Source organism: Vombatus ursinus, unplaced genomic scaffold (genome assembly GCF_900497805.2).
Source record: "Vombatus ursinus unplaced genomic scaffold, bare-nosed wombat genome assembly UNPS02009062.1, whole genome shotgun sequence".
Classification (NCBI taxonomy): domain Eukaryota; kingdom Metazoa; phylum Chordata; class Mammalia; order Diprotodontia; family Vombatidae; genus Vombatus; species Vombatus ursinus.
The window spans coordinates 21,034,383-21,052,200 of NW_020948840.1; the positions used below are offsets into that span (position 1 = coordinate 21,034,383).

Consider the following 17,818-nt stretch of genomic DNA (forward strand, 5'->3'; position numbering starts at 1 on the left):
CCAGTTCCATATGACAGACTGCCTGCTGGACATGCCACCAAGAATGTTACATCAGTATTTCATACTCAGCATGTCCAAAAGAAAATTTGTTTTCATGTCCACCTAAACCTTTCTGTCCTCCAAACATATTTGTATTGAGGGCACCACTATCCTAAAGGTCACTCAGGTGTGTAGTCTCCAAGTGATCCTTTATTCTTCTCTCCCCCTTTTCTTCACCATTTGCCTTGTTTTATCATTTCTGCCTCCACAGGAGTTCTCACATCTCTCTTTCTCTCCCCTCACACCACCACTACTTTAGTTCATGATTTTACCTTCTCTCACCTGGATTATTGCAGTTAGCCTTCTCATTGGTCTCCCTACGTCTAGTCTCTCACCTTTCTAATCCAGCTTCCAAAGAGGTGCCAAAGTAATCTTCCTAAGGTTTAATCAATCCACGTTACTTTTCTATTCAAGAAACTTCAGTGACTTCCCCTTGCCTCTAGGTTAAGAACTAGAGACTCAGCCTGGCATTCAAAGCCCGCTATAATTTGTTTCCAAACTTTCTAGATTTATTTCACATTTCTCCATCCTGTACTCTGTGCTTCAGCCAGACTAGTCTGTTAGTTATTCTCAAAACTCATCATCCATTCTCTGGTCTCTTTGTGCTTACATAAGCTGTCTTTTTCATGCTTGGATGTCATTCTATCCTCATTTCACCTCTTAAAATCTTGAAGGCTCAGCTCAAATGCCAACTCTCATAAAAAATCTTTCCTGATCCTATCACTTGCCTCAGTTGTTTGTTTTCTTTGTTTTTATATTACCTTATTTTTATTTATATGAGTACATGTCATATGACTCCAGTAGATTATAAGGTCCTTGACAACAGGTCCTTTGTATGCCTTTGTATCCCTAGCACAATGCCTTTAAATCCACAGTGAATACTGAGTAAATATTTGTTCCTTTGAAGTGTAATTATTATCCCCATTTTATGGGTGAAGAAACTAAGATTCAGAGAGGGTCAGTGACTTTTGTTTGGGGTTAAGCAGTAGATGGCAGAACCAGTACATAATCCCATATTTTCTGACTCCAGAAAATTCTTTCCCCTTTGTTCCTTCCCGTGCCTTCCAGTTACTTCTAATTATAGAAATGAGAGGTCATTTATATCCTAACACACGGAGAATCATTTCGTTTACAAAACTTCACTTAGTAGGGAAACACCAGTGATATGCCGAGAGTTTTCTGACTTACCTGCCTGTTACTGAGTTGGGCTGGCCTCCAAACAAGGAGATGGGCTGAGCACTGTCCTCAGTAAGGCAACAATAACCCAGGACTGGTTTGGTGGAGGAAGAAAAATTACTTTATTGGATGGCTAGAAAGGTCGATGTGGAGAGGGGGAGAGAATGGGATGGTTAGTGAAGTTTTCTCTAAACATTTAAAGTGGCATGCAAGAAAATACTGTCAACCAAGGTGAGTGGGAGCAACTGAGGCATGCCTGTGCAGAAGAAACAAGGAGGTTGGGGAAGAAAAGCAAAGTTTCAGAAGATCCAGTGAAGCAAAGAATTGAGGAAAATTGGTAAAAGATTGGGGAAAATAGTTGGCTATTTTGAAACTATAGCTGTATAGACATAGAACTTCAGCCTTTGACAGAAATAAGGTCAGTTCACATTTGGAGAATTCCCAATCTTCATGTTTCTACTTTGGGGTATTTTGAACTTTTGCAGTGTAAACTAATCAAGGTAGAGTAAGTGTTATGTGTCTGAGGCTGGATTTGAACTCAGGTCCTCCTGAATCCAGGGCCAGTGCTCTATCCACTGCACCACCTAGCTGTCCCCATAATCTCATCTATTTAGAAGTCACTAACAACCAGGAAATAGGCCCCACCAAAAAGTAAGTTTTTAAGCAGCCAAAATAGATACTTTTCAGAGTCCATGTAAAAAAATCCATGTACTTTACTCTTAAGAGAGGCTCTTACTTTGAGTCTATTTGATCGTTTTTAGACAGGCTAGCAAATTTAAGTATCTGTTTTACTAGCTTAAAGTTGATGAGAAGCACTGATTAGGAGGGGTTTGGGAACTGTTACAGGCAACTAAGTGACACAGTGGATAGAGCACCAGGAAGACCTGTGTTCAAATCCAGCCTCAGACACTTAATACCTGTGTGACCCTGAGCAAATCACTTAACCCTGTTTGCCTCGGTTTCCTCATCTGTAAAATTAGCTGGAGAGGAAATAGTCAAACCACTCCAGTAGCTTTGCCAAGAAAACTCCAAATGGGGTCACAGAGAGTAGGACATAACTGAAATGACTAAACAACCAAAGGACACTGCTGCAGGTAAACATACCAACAGCTTTGAGAAGTGAGAGCTAACAGTAAAATAAGAAACAAATTAAATGCAAAGTCTACAGCCATTTTAATGTAATGACAGATAGCTCTAACCTCTGAATGCCTCATTACTTTTATGTCACAGAACAAATAATCGATGTTAACCTTGATGATTCTTGAGTCATCAAGAAATAATTGAATTAATGTCCATTGCCCCTTGTTTATGAGGACAAGGGAGGATATGATGAATTTTACATAATCCCAAACGTAAATGATTAAAATGAAAACACTTTGGCACTTAAAAGAATTAGCTTTAGTTACCTAGAAATACTACTTTTGTGGAACATCCCATGATGCTGGATAAATACACTATTGTTGTGTGGTCTTTGTATTACAGCTTGAGTTAGGGAAAAAAAAATGTATCAGAACTTGAGTTAGATTCTAAACTAAGTGATAGTCCATCTGAAAAGCCAGAGAGTAGAGCAGTGTAAATATGAATGCTGCCCTTGGGTATCTGTGCCCCTTATTCATCTGAAGGATTTCCCCTAAGTGTAAGGTAAGCTCCTTGAGGCCAGGTGCTATTTTTCTTCATATCTTTAGCATCTTGAACAGTTCCTGAAACATAGTACTTATTAAATGCTTTTTTCATTTAATTAAATGGAGGATCTTTTTATGTAGATAATCATGCTCATTTGCCTCCTGTTTCTTGAAGAGTATTCCCACAGGTGGCTTAAGATACTGCTTCTGTGGCATTCCACAGTCTACTAATCTGGTTATTGTTAAGAAGGGAAATTAGCTTAGCGTGACCAACACATAAAACTGGCAGCTTAATGCTCACTGCTTTCCTTTCAAATGCTCACAAACCATTTCTCTAATAATGTGTTTGAGAATTTTGACAAGAATCAGTCAAGCTTACTGGACTACAGTCTGCAGACCACTTCCTTTCCTTTCTTGAAAAATTGGGATTTTCAAAAATTAACATTTTAGTTCAATAAACAATAATTGATTTTGTCTCCCTTCCGCTCCATCCCCACTATTGGAAAAGGTGGGTGTAGGGGATGGAGGAGAGAGACAGAAAAGAAAAGCAAAGCCCTGGTAACAAACATAAATAGCCAGGCAAAACCAATTGGGGTATTTATTCTTCTCTGATGCTTCAGCACCTCTCTCATTTTTCCATATTTTTCAGAGATCACCGATAGCACTAGAGTATTCCTATTCTTTTGCTGTCCTTCAATGTAGTTCATCAGGACCTGGCAATATAAACTCACTGAGGGTAGCTAGCTATGCCTTTTCTTTGTTCCTAGAAGCAGTTCTTCAGTTCAACAAAAATAAATGCATACTGTATGCAAAGTACTTTGGCTGCTGCAGATCCTAGCTCTATAGAGAAGGAACCTCAGAAACCATTTAACCCAACTGTCTCACATTTCGGGTGAGGAAACTTAAGCCAAAGGAGATTCAGTTGCCCAAGGTCACACAGTGTTAAATGGGATTTAAATCCAGGTCCGCTTAATTTAAGAGTCAGTGTGCTTTCTACTGTACCATGATATCTCTATCCACCATGCTTCTTCTTGCTGCTGATCTCCAGATAGCTCCTGTAGTTCTCTTTCACTCCGAGAGACTAAATTTATGTAGCAGACAGGAAAAATAAGACACAAGTACATAATATAAAAGACACAGTACACACATATAGAAACAGAATCTAATCTACAAGTAAAAATCCAGTTATCTAGTTAGTTAGTTTCTTTGTTATTGTTCTTCAAATCTGCCCTGTCATTTTCCCTCACCCTGCAGGTAGCCTCTCGGTTCCAGTTGTACAGCTTAATTTATGTAGTAAATAGAAACACACGCAGTGGAAATGATGATAGCTATGCCCCCTAGAACCTCTTCCCCCTTTGTTTCAAATTGCTGCCAATCTACAGATAGCTCCCTCTGTTTTCCTTATCGCCTTCCCTGGCTTCCAGGTTCTATGATGTGACTCCTCTGTTCAGATCCCTACAGTGACTCTCCATTTTGCCTCCCAAGTACAATTCAGAGTTCTTTATTTGACATTCACAGCTGTTTTACCCTGCTTTCCTAACCTCATCTCATCCTATGTAATCATAGTAATCTTATAATGAGTAATCTCTACCTATTTGATACTGTAACCTAACTTACCTCCCTTGCCATATACTTCCTGAATTTGTTTATACTGTTAGTCTGTCTAATCTCTTTCTTTTTTCTCTTTCTTCCATTTTAATCTCTGTCCATCCTTGAAACCCTGACTCAAATAGTGCTCCCTTCAGGAAGCCTTACCAGGTATCTTTATGCTGACCTCTCCCCTCTTCCAGTTAATGATGACTTTTCCCTTCTAAGTCCTTACATAGCACTTGATCCTTTTCTTATGTGCTTATCATTTACTTTGTGTACTCACTTGCATCTTAATCCCCCAGCAAAGCTTTAAGCTCCTTGAGGGCAGAGCCTGAATCCTTTCTATCTTTTTTATCTTCTCAGTGCCAGGCATCAAGTGTTATATGTCATAGTTGCTTGATGAATGTTTGTTGAACTGAGTTGGAATGAGAGCTTGTTTTTCAAATACTTTGAAGAAAAGTAAAAGCTAAGTTTGGGGGTTGAGGATACCTAACACAGCACTTAAGAAGTAGTTTGTGTATTCAGTTCAACAAACATTTATTTGGTGAGTGCTTGTTAAGTACAAAGTACTCTACTAGGTACTTAGGGGGATATAGAAGAACACATACAGTTCCCTGCCTTCCAGGAATCCATGGGTTAAGATATGAATACAAATTTTACGAAATGACACAACATAGAATGTAACAGTGCTCGGGGAATTCAAAGGAAGGGAGAGATTACATCTGGCTACATGAACAAAAGAAGGCGACAGGGTTGGATCTTGAAATACGAGTAGGCAGGGATTCCAGTTTTCAATATTTCAGTTGGCAGGGATGTAGACAGGAGGGAATTGCAGGCATAAAGAATAGGGAAAGCGGGGCGGCTAGATGGCGCAGTGGATAGAGCTTCAGCCTTGGAGTCAGGAGGACCTGAGTTCAAATTCGGCCTCAGACACTTGACACTTAGTAGCTGTGTGACCCTGGGCAAGTCACTTAATCCCAATTGCCTCACTAAAAAGTAAAAAAAACAAAAACAGGGAAAGCAAAGATACAGTGCTGAGAACATATGGCATGTTCAAGTAGCAGCAAGTAATACTGGTGTGACCCTAGGCACATAAGGCATATTAAGGAGAATAGTTTGATATAATGCTAGAAAGATAGGTGGGAACTAGATCATGGAAGGCCAAGAATGCCTCGGTGACTTTGGAATTTTATTTGATTGGTCTTTGTCCAGGATTTTGAGGGACATTTTCAGAAACTGGAGAGGTGATCTGTCTCTTCCCTTTGTTTCCCCAACATTTAGTAGTTTTCAGTATAGATGGTTATGTGGTAAGCCTCTGTCCCCACAAGGGAAGTAAAAGAATAGCCTAACTTCAGTTTTCCAGTGAGATTTATTGAAGGTTATTGTCTGGGCCTGTTCTATTCTTTTTTTTTTTTCTAAATTTATTTATTTATTTTTAGTTTTCAACATTCACTTTTATAAGATTTTGACTTCTAAATTTTTTCCCCATCTCTTAGCTCCCCTTTACACCAATAGCCCCTGTGGCCATGCAAGTTCCAGTGTATAGATGGCTCTTATTTCTCTGGCATTTGCTTAAGGTTTTTTAAAAAATTATTATTATTCAAATTATAGTTGTCAGAAGACAGGTTTAATAAGCAAAAGTTACAAATACCTTCACTAAGTGTAAGCAGGAAACTGAGCCAATAAAGGAATCTTAAACAAAGGTCCTGGGAACTGCTGGGTAAGAGGAGCACAATATTCCTCTTCCAATTTGGAGCATTTCAGGTAAGGAAACTTTGGGGAAATCAGGGTTTATTACCCTAGCAAATAAACAAAGTCCTCTCTGAAAAGGGCTTATCCGTATCTTAGAACATACATATAACCATAACCATTTAGTGCTGCATAAATAGAAAGGAGCTTCCTGGAAGAAAGGGCAAAGATTTCATACACTCAAGAGGGTTTTATTAATATTAGCTTTTATTTTCATAAAGGAAAAATATCTCTTGGTGATATAAATACTAAATTATAGGCACATGCTTGATTTGTCTCATCAAATGACTTAAGGAAGTCACAATCTACCTGACCCAAGGCCTCCCAGAACAGCAGTACAGAGTCACTGAACGATTTTGAATGAGGAATTGATGTGGTCAGGTTTATGTTTTAGAATGATAAATCTAACAACAATATATAGGATGCCTTGGATACTAGAACTGGGAGACCAGTTAGTAGGCTATGAGAATGACAAAGATAAGAGGTAATGAAGACTGGAACTAGAGTTATAACAAGAATGGAAAGGAAGGCAAAGAGTGCAGGAGATTAAAAAATGTAGAATCAGTTGGACTTATTTGATACAGGGGTTAAGGAGTAAAAATAACTGAAATTTTGAGTATAGCTGATTGGGTAAATGGTGATACCTTTAACAGAAATCTTGTTTCAATTTCAGATGAATAAGGTTGAAATATACAGAGTAACCTGAATATTTGGGATCTGGAGCTAAAAAGAAAAGTTCAGGTTAGAAGTATAGATGTGGAGGTCCTCATAGAGGGATTGGGTAAAGCCATAGAGTAGGATAAGATCACTAGAGTTTAGAGAAAATATAGTCAAGAATAGAGATTGGGGAAATGCCTGTCTTAAAAGAGGGCAAGAGGGGGAAGACCCAGTAAAAGAGACATGGAAGTAATCCGAGAGAAAGGAAAAGCAGGCAAGGAGAGCTTCACAGAAGTCAAGATATACCTTATGGCTAAAAAGATAAGGTCCCACAATACAGAAGAAACTATAAACTTTGAATCAAAGGTCTTTTAAAGTTCTGTAACAAAGCATAATTTCAATTCAATGGAACAGTTAAAAGCACTGTGCTAGGTGCTGGTGATACAAAGATTTTTTTTAAATGACCGTCCCTTGCACTCTGGAAGTTATGCTTTGCTGAGGTAAGAGATATATACAAGAGGTGAGCTGTTAGGGAATGTATGATGGGAGCAAAGGAGAGATCTAGACCAGGTGCTTAAAGAAAATTTGAGGAAGTAAAAATGACCTTCAGCTGGGGAGATTAGGGAATATTTCATGGGCTAGGGTCATGGAGTTGAGCTGCGCTTTGAAAGAAAATAAGAATTTTAAGAACCAGAGGTGAAAAGAGTACATCCTAGCCATAGGAAACTTCCTGTGTAAAGCAGGAAAAGCCTGGTTGAGTTTGGAGAATAACTTTCAGTCCAGTTTATCCCAAATATTGAGTGAAGGGGAATGATTTTAAATAAGACTGGACAAGTAGGTTGAAGCCAAATTATAGGAACTCTTCAATGTTAGGTTAAGCAGTTTGTATTTTTATTATAGAGACAGGAGGGAGTCACTGAAGGTTTTTTGAAGAGGGTGAAGTATATGTGACATGGACAGAACTGTAGCTTAGAAAGTTGGTAACTCTGTGAAAGATGGATTGGACAGAGGAGAACCTGAAGTTAGAAAGACCAGTTAGGAGACAATTACAATAATCTAAGCCTAAACTAGGATAGTGACAGTGTGAATGAAGAAAAGAGAGCAGATATGGAAAATTTCATGGAGGTAGAATTCATTTAACAATTTGATAGTTAATGGGTCAGTGGGGACAGAGGGTAAAAGAATAATAACATATTTATGTGACATTTTAATATTTGCAAAGTGCTTCACGTACATACCTAATTTAAGCCTCACAGTAACCCCGTGAGGAAGGTACTATAGATGTTATATCCACATTTTGCCAATGAAGAAACTGAGGCTTAGAGAAGTTGAATGATTTGCCTAAGATCACACAGCTGGCAAGTGGCAAAAGTCAAATTAGAAATCAGGTCTTCTTGTACTACAAGGTCAGAAGGCTCTATTTATTTTGGAAAGAATTGAGTTCATTTTGGACATGTTGAGTTTGAGCTGCTATTGGGACATACCATAAATGGGCAAGTTTGCTGTTTGAGAATGGCCTTCCAGGTCAGATTGTTCAGATTTAAGAGTTATTTACATAGAAGTGATCATTGAACCCACGGGAGGGGTTGAGATCAACAGGGGAAGTCATGAGAGAAAGACAGACCAGCTAAGGAGCAGTCAGGGTAAAATGAGAATTAGTGGATAGAGTGATGGAAGCCAAGGAAGAAGGGTCTACCTAGGAGGAAGGGCTGGTCAGTAGTGTCGAAAAGGTCAAGGAGGATCTTAAATAATAGATTTAGAGCTGGAAGAGACCTTGGAGGTCTTAACGGTAAAGGAGGATCATAGATTTAGAAAGGGAAGGAACCCTAGAGCCGTCTAGAGTCTCATTTTACAGATGAGGAAACTGAGTCCTAGAGACATTAAGTGACTTGTCCAGTCATACAGCTACTAAGTAGCAGAGAAGAAACCAGGTTCTCTCACTCTTGGTCTAGTGTTCCTTCAACTGTACCATGAGGAATGATTAAAGCAATTAAGAGGTTTGCAAAAGCAGTTTCAGTAGACTGGTGGTATTAGAATCTGGACTGCAAGGAATTGAGATGAAAGAGGTAACATGGAGAGGAAAAGACCATTGAATTTGGACTCAGGGTACTTGGGTTCAAATCGTGCCCCTCTCATTTACTATCTGTGTAACTTTGGGCAGATTAAACTCTTTGGGCCCCAGTTTCCTCAAAATGAGGGGCTAGAACTACTTAGTGCTCTAAAATCCTTTCTAACTAGTCAGTCGCAGAAGGGAAGAAAGCAAGTGTAAATGCCTCTGTGTAGGAGTATAATAACAAAAAGACCCACATGTACAAAAATATTCATAGTGGCTCTTTTTGTGATGGCAAAGAATTGGAAATTGAGAGGATGCCCATCAGTTGGGGAGTGGCTGAACAAGTTGTGGTATATGAATGTGATGGAATACTATTGTGCTATAAGAAATGATGAACAGGCTGACTTCAGAAAAACCTGGAAAGACTTGTATGGTCTGATGCTGAGTGAAGTGAGCAGAACCAAGAGAACATTGTACACAATAACAGCCACATTATGGGATGACTGACTTTGATAGACTTGGCAAGAATCTAAGACAACTCCAAAAGATTCATGATGGAAATTGCTATCCACGCCCAGAGAAAGAAATACGGAGACTGAATGCAAATGGAAGCATACTGTTTGCTCTCCTTTTCCTTTGTTTTGTTTTATTGCTTCATTCTCATGGTTCTTCCCATTAGTTCTAATTGTTTTTTACATCATGACTAATTGGAAAATATGCTTAACATGAATGTGTATGTAGAGCCTATGTCAGATTGTTCAGTCTCAGGAGAGGGGGGAAGAAATGGGAGGGGAAGAAAATTTAAAACTCAAAATCTTATAAAAGTGAATGTTGAAAACTAAAAATAAATTAAAAAAAAATAGCAAAAGGGATGAGTGGATGATGGGAGAAAGGGATAAAAGCCTAAAGGGATTTTTTTACAGATAGGAATTACAGGCAGTTCTCACTTTCTGTAAACGAACCTTTCTATAGACCTCTACATAAAGCAATATTTACATAATGTGAATTGACCCACAGACATGGGGAAGGGAGGGAGGTAGATAGGACATGCTGGAAACAGAGAAGTGAGAGCAGGAGGAGGAAAGGTGAACGCTGGGAACAGCCATATGGGGGCCCGGCCAGACCCGAGAGGAAGAACACACGGGGGCAGACACATGGGGGCTGGACATGGACACAGGAGAGGATGGGTGGCAAACAGGTGCTGGAGACAGACATGTGGTACCAGAGCATGGATGGAAGACATGTGGGTGGGTAGGTAGAGTGGGGCAAAGGTCTCCTCTCTCAGCACAGGAGGTCTCAAGCCAAGCCTGTGATCCAGCAGTGGTGGTGGTGTGTCCGTTCTTCTGCTTTCACTTGGAGGATTTTTCTTTTTTTTTTCTTTTTAAATTTTTGGGCTACTGGGGTTAAGTGACTTGCCCAGGGTCACATAGCTAGTAACTGTCAAGTGTTTGGTCTGAGGCCAGATTTGAACTCAGGTCCTCCTGACTTCAGGGTCGGTGCTCTATCCACTGTGCCACCTAACTGCCCCTTGGAGGATTTTTTTCTTAAGGTTTTTAGTTTGTTTGTTTTGGTTTTTGGTGGGTGGGGTGGGAGGCTATGGAGTGCCTAGTCAAGGGGCAGTAGTGGAGAGAGAAAGCACAATACTGTAATAAAGTTACCATAGATGTTTTTTGGAATGCAGATTCCTTTCAGAATTTTTTACATAAAGTCAAATTTGTGTAATATGAATTTACATAAAGTGAGAATAGTCTATATACCAATATGTTTTGAGTAGCCAGGAAGGGGGCCCTTTTAAGAGAGATTAAAGAGGAGATATTCCATCTCCTGGCTCTTGACATCCATAGATGTTGTCCCCAATCCTGGCAGATGGCCTAGCAGGAAAAACCTTATAGAGTAAGGGGGCCCCAGATTCTAATGAGCATGTGGGTTTAAATAAGCCTCTATTTTAGTATCTTCCTTGTTTGGCCTCCTTGGTTCATTTCATTGGGGCTGGGAGGGTCAAAGGCTATAGTGGCCAAGAGGGTCCTGAGATGAAGATTTCCTCTGTGGATGGTGTCTTCCAGGTAGAATCTCATCAGTCAGCTGTGGTAGATGAGGGTTGGCCCTAAGGTGAAGGAGGCCTCTGTAGTTTCCATTTCCATTTCCCTATCCTTCAGTTGATTCCAGTGGGAGAAGGAAGCAGCAATGCCTGTGGTAGCTTGAAGTTCAAAATTTAAATAAGCCTCTGTGGGGCATTTTGTGCCTTACTCATCATGTTGGATGTTTCTTCCTCTGATACAGATCACAATCCATCCATCCTGCCAGTCTTAAAGACATTGTCCTTGTCCTCCCATTAAGTTTGTCAGGAGATCATCCAACATGTGAAGGGCCTTCCTTACTTTTTCCATAAATCTCCAGGATGCCTAAAGAGCACTAGTAGTGATCACTGGAATCAACCTGAATTCACTGAGAATGAGTGACACCTCCTCCACTGCCTTACTTATCAACACTTAAACTGCTCTTTAAGCTTTGAGGCAAAGTTCTTGGTATAAAATGTACTTTTAGTTGTAAAATGAAAGAACCCCTGTCCTGAATGAAACCTCCTTAACATAATGTAAGCTTTAGTAATAGATGTGTTAACAAAGTCCTAATTAATAATTTTCTAACTGTTCTGCTCTGATAGTAATTCTAGTGCTGGTCTTTGGAGGTGACTTCTATATTAACTACTAATGGGAACAAAATGCCCCTTACTGAAGCAAGACCCGGGTGAGGAAGGACTAAGTACCTTATTTCAGCGGTATTTCTGCAAACATACTAAATTTTCACTAAGGAGCACACATCTCCATGTGAAAGCTATTTGCCACATTAATCATCTTTAGCCATCTTGGACGTTGCTTTTAATTTCCCTAAGTACCAATGCGTTTATTGCTTTTTATGCCCCACTTTAGGTCATTGGAATGCACTACTTTTCTCCTGTGGACAAGATGCAGCTGCTAGAGATCATCACAACAGAAAAAACCTCCAAGGACACAATTGCCTCTGCAGTCTCAGTTGGTCTCAAGCAGGGGAAAGTGATCATTGTGGTTAAGGTAACAGGATTATATAGCTGCATGTTCTGGAAAGGTATCAAATGACCCTTTCCTTTAACTCGCAATAAATAATAAAAATAATGATAATTATTATTATCATCATTAATAATCGTCTTACATGCATATATCGCTTTATAGTTTGCCAACCACTTTCGCATCCTTCTTCTCATATGATCGTCATAACAACACTTTGGGGTAGGCAGAGCAGCTATTATCCCCACTTGACAGATAAAGAAACTGGAGTTCAGAGGTTGAGAATTTCCCAAAGTCATACAACTAGTAAGTGATAGAATGTGATTAGAATCTAGGTCTTCTGACTTTTAGTCCTGTATTCTTTCCACTGTGATATCCTGCCCTTCTTTGCAAATATGAATAGCCAGAAGAGTAAGCCTTCTTTGGTATCATTTCTTCCACCGTGGCTGTCTCCGTCACCTAGTCTTCTGTTCCCTTTCTAGCTATTTGTCAGATAGGTAACTGACAGTACCACGCCTGAGGAGCAAAACTAAAGTCAAGTTCTTCCCCAGAACAGGGCTTCCTACTGCCATGCTTTTCTTGGAGAATGTCTCTATTTTTGCAGTTTAATTTTAAAGCTGATTTGTGATTAAGAGCAAAGGACATCTTAAATTTTAAAATGATTCCTGAGTTAGGGGCAGTTAGTTATTTAATATTCCAGTAATATCAGCTGCCAAGGTACTGTTGAATTTTTCTACCCTTTCATTTGGCAGGATGGACCGGGCTTCTATACTACCAGGTGTCTTGCACCCATGATGTCTGAAGTCATCCGAATTCTACAGGTTGGTGTTACCTATTAAAACATTTCTGGGATAAACTGTATTCCCTTAACTAGTCCTGTGGAACTTCAAACCTAATCCTAATCCTAATCCTTACTGTTTTGATATAGATATAGGGGCACATAAGCTCCCTTTCCACGGCCCCTTTTGTACAGTTGCATTTGCCTTGGAGGCCCACATCCTAAACTGGGAGAAATTGGGCTTCCGAGATTACTCTGTGTCCACTGCAGAGTAACAGGCCCTTGGGTGAAGGGCACTCTTTGTCTGAGGGGATTCGTCACCTGACTCTGTAGTCCAGAGGCTTCTCCCCTGATGGTTGTACATGGTATGAATTGGTAGATAGAGAGATGAGCCTACTAACGTATTCTAGGCACTTAACAGGTCATTGAGTTTTGTAGCGTTGCTTCTGTGCCCTCTTTTCTCCTCCAGTGGATTTCAGCCAGTGCTAAGACTCCAAGAAAAGGGCAGGAAGGACAGCTTTTTTCCCTTTCCGTAGGCTTTGTGCCCATCAGGTCTGGCTATGGCCTCACTTGTGCTTTGTGCCCTCTGTTCTCTAGATGATGCACCTTGATTGTCATGATGGCTCCTTCCTCTCTTTTACAGGAAGGTACTGAGCCCAAGACGTTGGACACCCTGACTACAAGCTTTGGCTTTCCTGTGGGTGCTGCCACGCTTGTAGATGAAGTTGGTGTTGATGTAGCTCAGCATGTATCAGAAGAACTGGGCAAAGCCTTTGGGGAACGCTTTGGTGGTGGAAACCAAGAACTGCTGAAACAAATGGTTAACAGAGGTTTCTTGGGTGAGTTAGCTCAGCTAACTGTAAGTTTCCCAAGCAGTCTTAAGATAAAGGAATTACAGGGGACCTAAATGGAACAGACGGGTTGTTAAGGATCGAATCAAGGATTGGGTAAAATTCTAAAAATGGTTCCATGAGAAGCTGCTTTTGGTGGTAGCTCAAAATCAGCTTTTGTCTGCCTAGCTAAGGTGCAGGCTGCTGTACTAAACCGTAATCCCTTGAAGTAGTTGTATAAATGTTTGATTTGCCATCATCTGATGCATTTACATTGCATGGTAGACTTTGTGAATGCTTCTGTAATCCATTATGAAAAAGAGGTATCTTTAAGCTTTGTTTAAATTCTCTAGGCATACATGTAAGGACTTAAAGACTAGGACATGATTGAGGCACACTGGATCTGAGGGACGCTGGATAAGTGACTTGCACTGGTCAAGTTAACAAAATAGCAGCAGAACCAGGAATAGGACCTTGATCTTAGGGGCCAACTCTTTGCTTTGAGATATTAAAGTATTAAAAAATCCTAAAGGCTTCACTAATCATCTAGTTATTTTGTTCTAAGTCTCTACAAACATCTTAAAATCTCTCTTCCTTCACTAGCTGCTGTTCTCTGAGAAAAAATTTCAGCTTTCCTTGGTTAGAGATACAAATTCAAAACTGGAAAATTAGAATCTCTAACATAGGTACCCTTTAGAATAAAATTCAAATTTTATGTTTCTTATGTACTTAACATGCTCAATTTTGTATTATCTGTATGTCTCCTCTTCTCTGCTAGATTATTTTTATATATTCCTCAGCACCTCGAACACTGCTTGGCAAATAGGCACATAAGAAATGGTGATCCTTCATCATCTAGTCTTCTCAGGAGCTTAGTAGGACAAGGATTCATGTAGTAGCCTGAGAATTTAGTGATTCTCTTTCTTACTGTCTCCTCTAGGTCGCAAGTCTGGAAAGGGCTTTTACATCTACCAACCAGGAGTGAAAAGCAAGAATTTGAATTCTGGCATGGATGAAATTCTGACAAGTCTGAAGGTGTCTCCTCGGTCTGAGGTGTAAGTTAGTTGGGGTGCCCAGGGTGAAAATGTATTTCTCTAGCAGGGAAAAGAATCACTTTTTTCTGTGATGTCCCAATGCTTAATAGTACACTTTTCAAACACTCTCCTTTACATTCTTATTTGGTCTCCATATTAGTCAAGAGAGTTTGATGTCAATCCATCCAACTGTTTGCAGAACCAAGTTAAGATTTCTGCTCTAGAACACTACTCCAGAACAGGTAGAAGGATTGATTCCGCTATCCCATTCCCAGGAATAATAAACCAACCTTTGCATTGATACTGTGAATAACTGGCAGTTGGTCAACAAAGAATTCTTTATAGTGTTTTAGGCATTTACGGACCCCTCTGCTGTGACCTGCTTTCCTATTCCTAGCAGAGGGCCTTATACAGAGCAAGTGTAGGATTCATGAACAAGTCCTCTCAAGTTAGAAGGCTAGAGTTATGTTTAGGCCCTGAACAAACTAGTTCAGCACCAACCCTTTGATGAATGTTTGAATTTAATTTAAATTCAGTTATCATTTGCCACTTGCATATATCCATCTTTTCATCCCTTTGGATGGGATATTCCTCAACCTAATTATCTTTCTTGTTGGCAGCTCCACCCCAGAAGAGATCCAGTACCGATTAGTAACAAGATTTGTGAATGAGGCAGTCATGTGCCTACAAGAAGGGATCCTGGCTTCCCCTGAAGAGGGAGACATTGGGGCAGTCTTTGGTCTTGGCTTCCCACCTTGTCTTGGAGGTTTGTCCATCTCTTGAAGGTTGATGTTGCTGTAATGCAAATGTTTGTCTTGCTCTTTGCCTCAGTATCTGATATCTGTTCTCCATTTAGGTCCCTTCCGTTTCTCAGATCTGTACGGTGCCCAGAAGTTGGTGGACCGGATGAAGAAATATGAATCAATCTATGGAAAGCAGTTCACCCCTTGCCAACTGCTAATTGACCATGCAAACAACCCTAGCAAAAAGTTTTACCATTGAGCAGGCACAGTCTTACCTTGTGCAGGACATACACTTAACCCCCAGCTGGAGGTAGTGCTATCTCCAAATGCACAGTGTCTAGATTTGTCTAGGTAACCCGGTGGGAAAACACACTCAGCCTTTGCAGTCTAGCTCCTGGTTAAAGTGCCTTGCAGTCTAACCAACCCTTGGTGGCTCCCAGTTCCACCAGCTGTGAATTGGGTATATTGTACTTGACTTTGAAAGACAGAACTCACTGTGCTCTAGATTCTAAACCCAAGTTGGTCCACACAGCTGGAGCCACCTTCGCTGCCGATAGCCTGCGAGGCCAGTGGCAGGACTGATTGACTTCTGCCAGAATGACTTACATCTAACAATAAAACCAAACTTTATAAGCCACCCCCTTTTCTTTTATCTTTGTTGAACCTCCCCTCTTGAACATCTGCTTTCTGGAACCAACAGACACAGAATATTTCGCTTTAAAGAAGGGTAAGATCCAGAAAATCTCTCAGATCTTCCATCGGTACCTTGAGGAAAAGGCCATGCAGATAGAAAGTGGAGCTTCATGGCCATTCCTTTTAATGAGTCCAAGGGTATGTAAATCTGAGTCTGCCAGTGAACGTTCTCTATACCTCAGCTTTCCCAGCTTTGTCCCTGGCTCCTCACTGAACTGTGCTCCCCTGCTGCAGCTCTGTTTATTGCTGCTCTGGAGAGCTAAGGGACAAGGGGGAGACAGAATGAGGAGGGGAAAGAATGGAGCTCTTCTCAGCCCCAACCACCGTCTCCCCCATTATCCTTCTCCACACTCGATCGTCCCATACCACTTAATTTCGCTACCCCTCTGCCTCCTTGAAACAAGGAATCCCAGCAAGTCAGTGGAGAGAGGAAGGTATTGAGTGCAGGCCTGCAGACGGTCTCAATGTCATCCAGGAACCAGCCTGGCTGTTTGGAGAAGCCAGTCACCAGATTGCCCACATGGGAACAAACTCTGTGATCTGAACAACCCTTAGAGAGGGGATGCAGTCAGTACTGGTGGAGGAAGCCCCGGCCCCAGTTAAATCTGATCTTCTGTGTCCTGAAGCACACCAAGCTGAAGAGAGGTACAAGTGCTTTTGAGCCTCACATAAAGAGGGAATCCCAATTAACTGTTTCTTATCAAGCTTGTATTTCATGCCAGTGGGTAACCTGTTCTAGGGCTATAGCTTTAGCCAGAGAAAGGCCCTTAGGAGTCCAAGATTAGAGGATCATAGATTTAGAGGCAGAAGGGACCTGAGAAATCTACGCCAACTCCTTCATTATATGTATGAAGAAACTGAGACCTAGAAAAGTTAACTTGCCCAAGCTTATAGGCTTTGAACCCAGAACCTCTTGACTCCATGGATCCAATGCTTTTTGACCCATTTTAGTCTGCTGAAGAACCCTGTACTAGCTCATTAGGTTTTATCTGAGATACTCTTACTTTGTGGGGGGAACTGTTAGGAAGCCGTTTAAGTTGTAGAATGGGTTTTAATACTGGCTAGATCTAGTCCCAGCTACTGGGACTTGAGGTCTTGAATCCTAGGATTCCTGAACTATAATTCTCAGACTTCCAGCAGGTAGCAGAAAAGAAGTGGCCGCCCATACCTCTTGGACGTGAGCATAAAGGCTCTATCGTGGGGTACCGATACCTTCTGCCCCAATTCAGAAGTGAAAGCCTGGGACTGACAAGTGCCCTCTGTTCTTTTAGAGCCAGTGGGCATGCTCACAGGCTTTAATATCCACAGCTAGGAAATGGAACTCTGGCACTTGCCAACATCAAGCCCTACCTATCCCTTTGTCTTTGTATTCAGAACAGTGGGGTAGGTACAGAAATGGGCTCGGGAGGACCTTACATAAATAAATAACAGTTCTAGGTCAGTTAACAGGGAATCCTGGGTACCGCAAGTCTGGGCCCTTGCCCCAGGCACCAACAAAGGGGCACATTACACACTACTTCTCTGTCCCTTAAAAGAGCAGAAAGAAAATATGCTTAACCTCCAGGCCTAGCACACATACACAGTTCAGCTTGCACCCTTCTGCAGGATCCGTGGTATTTATTTCATTGCTCCATTAGAATTCCTTAACAAGAGCCAACTCTCCCAATTATAATATTCCTGCTATCCACTATTTGGGCTCCTTTCCCAAGAGCCAAGGCCCCTGGCATGGCTAGGAGCAGGAACAGGAACCAGACCCTTTAAAATACGAAGAAATAAATATCTAGGCAGCCTGATGAGGTAAGATCTCCTTGGG

The 17,818-nt window shown here is 40.9% G+C and overlaps 1 protein-coding gene across 1 annotated transcript in view; it reads left to right on the top strand.

Moving 5' to 3' along the window:
* Positions 1-15,949, top strand: part of HADHA (hydroxyacyl-CoA dehydrogenase trifunctional multienzyme complex subunit alpha) — a 68,789-nt gene extending 52,840 nt beyond the window's left edge. Inside the window, exons 15-20 of the mRNA XM_027850534.1 lie at positions 11,814-11,954; positions 12,680-12,748; positions 13,349-13,544; positions 14,476-14,590; positions 15,190-15,335; positions 15,426-15,949. Coding sequence (XP_027706335.1) covers positions 11,814-11,954; positions 12,680-12,748; positions 13,349-13,544; positions 14,476-14,590; positions 15,190-15,335; positions 15,426-15,571 — 813 coding nt within the window. The 3' untranslated portion in view covers positions 15,572-15,949. The remainder of the gene's footprint in view (positions 1-11,813; positions 11,955-12,679; positions 12,749-13,348; positions 13,545-14,475; positions 14,591-15,189; positions 15,336-15,425) is intronic.
* Positions 15,950-17,818: the final 1,869 nt, after the last annotated feature.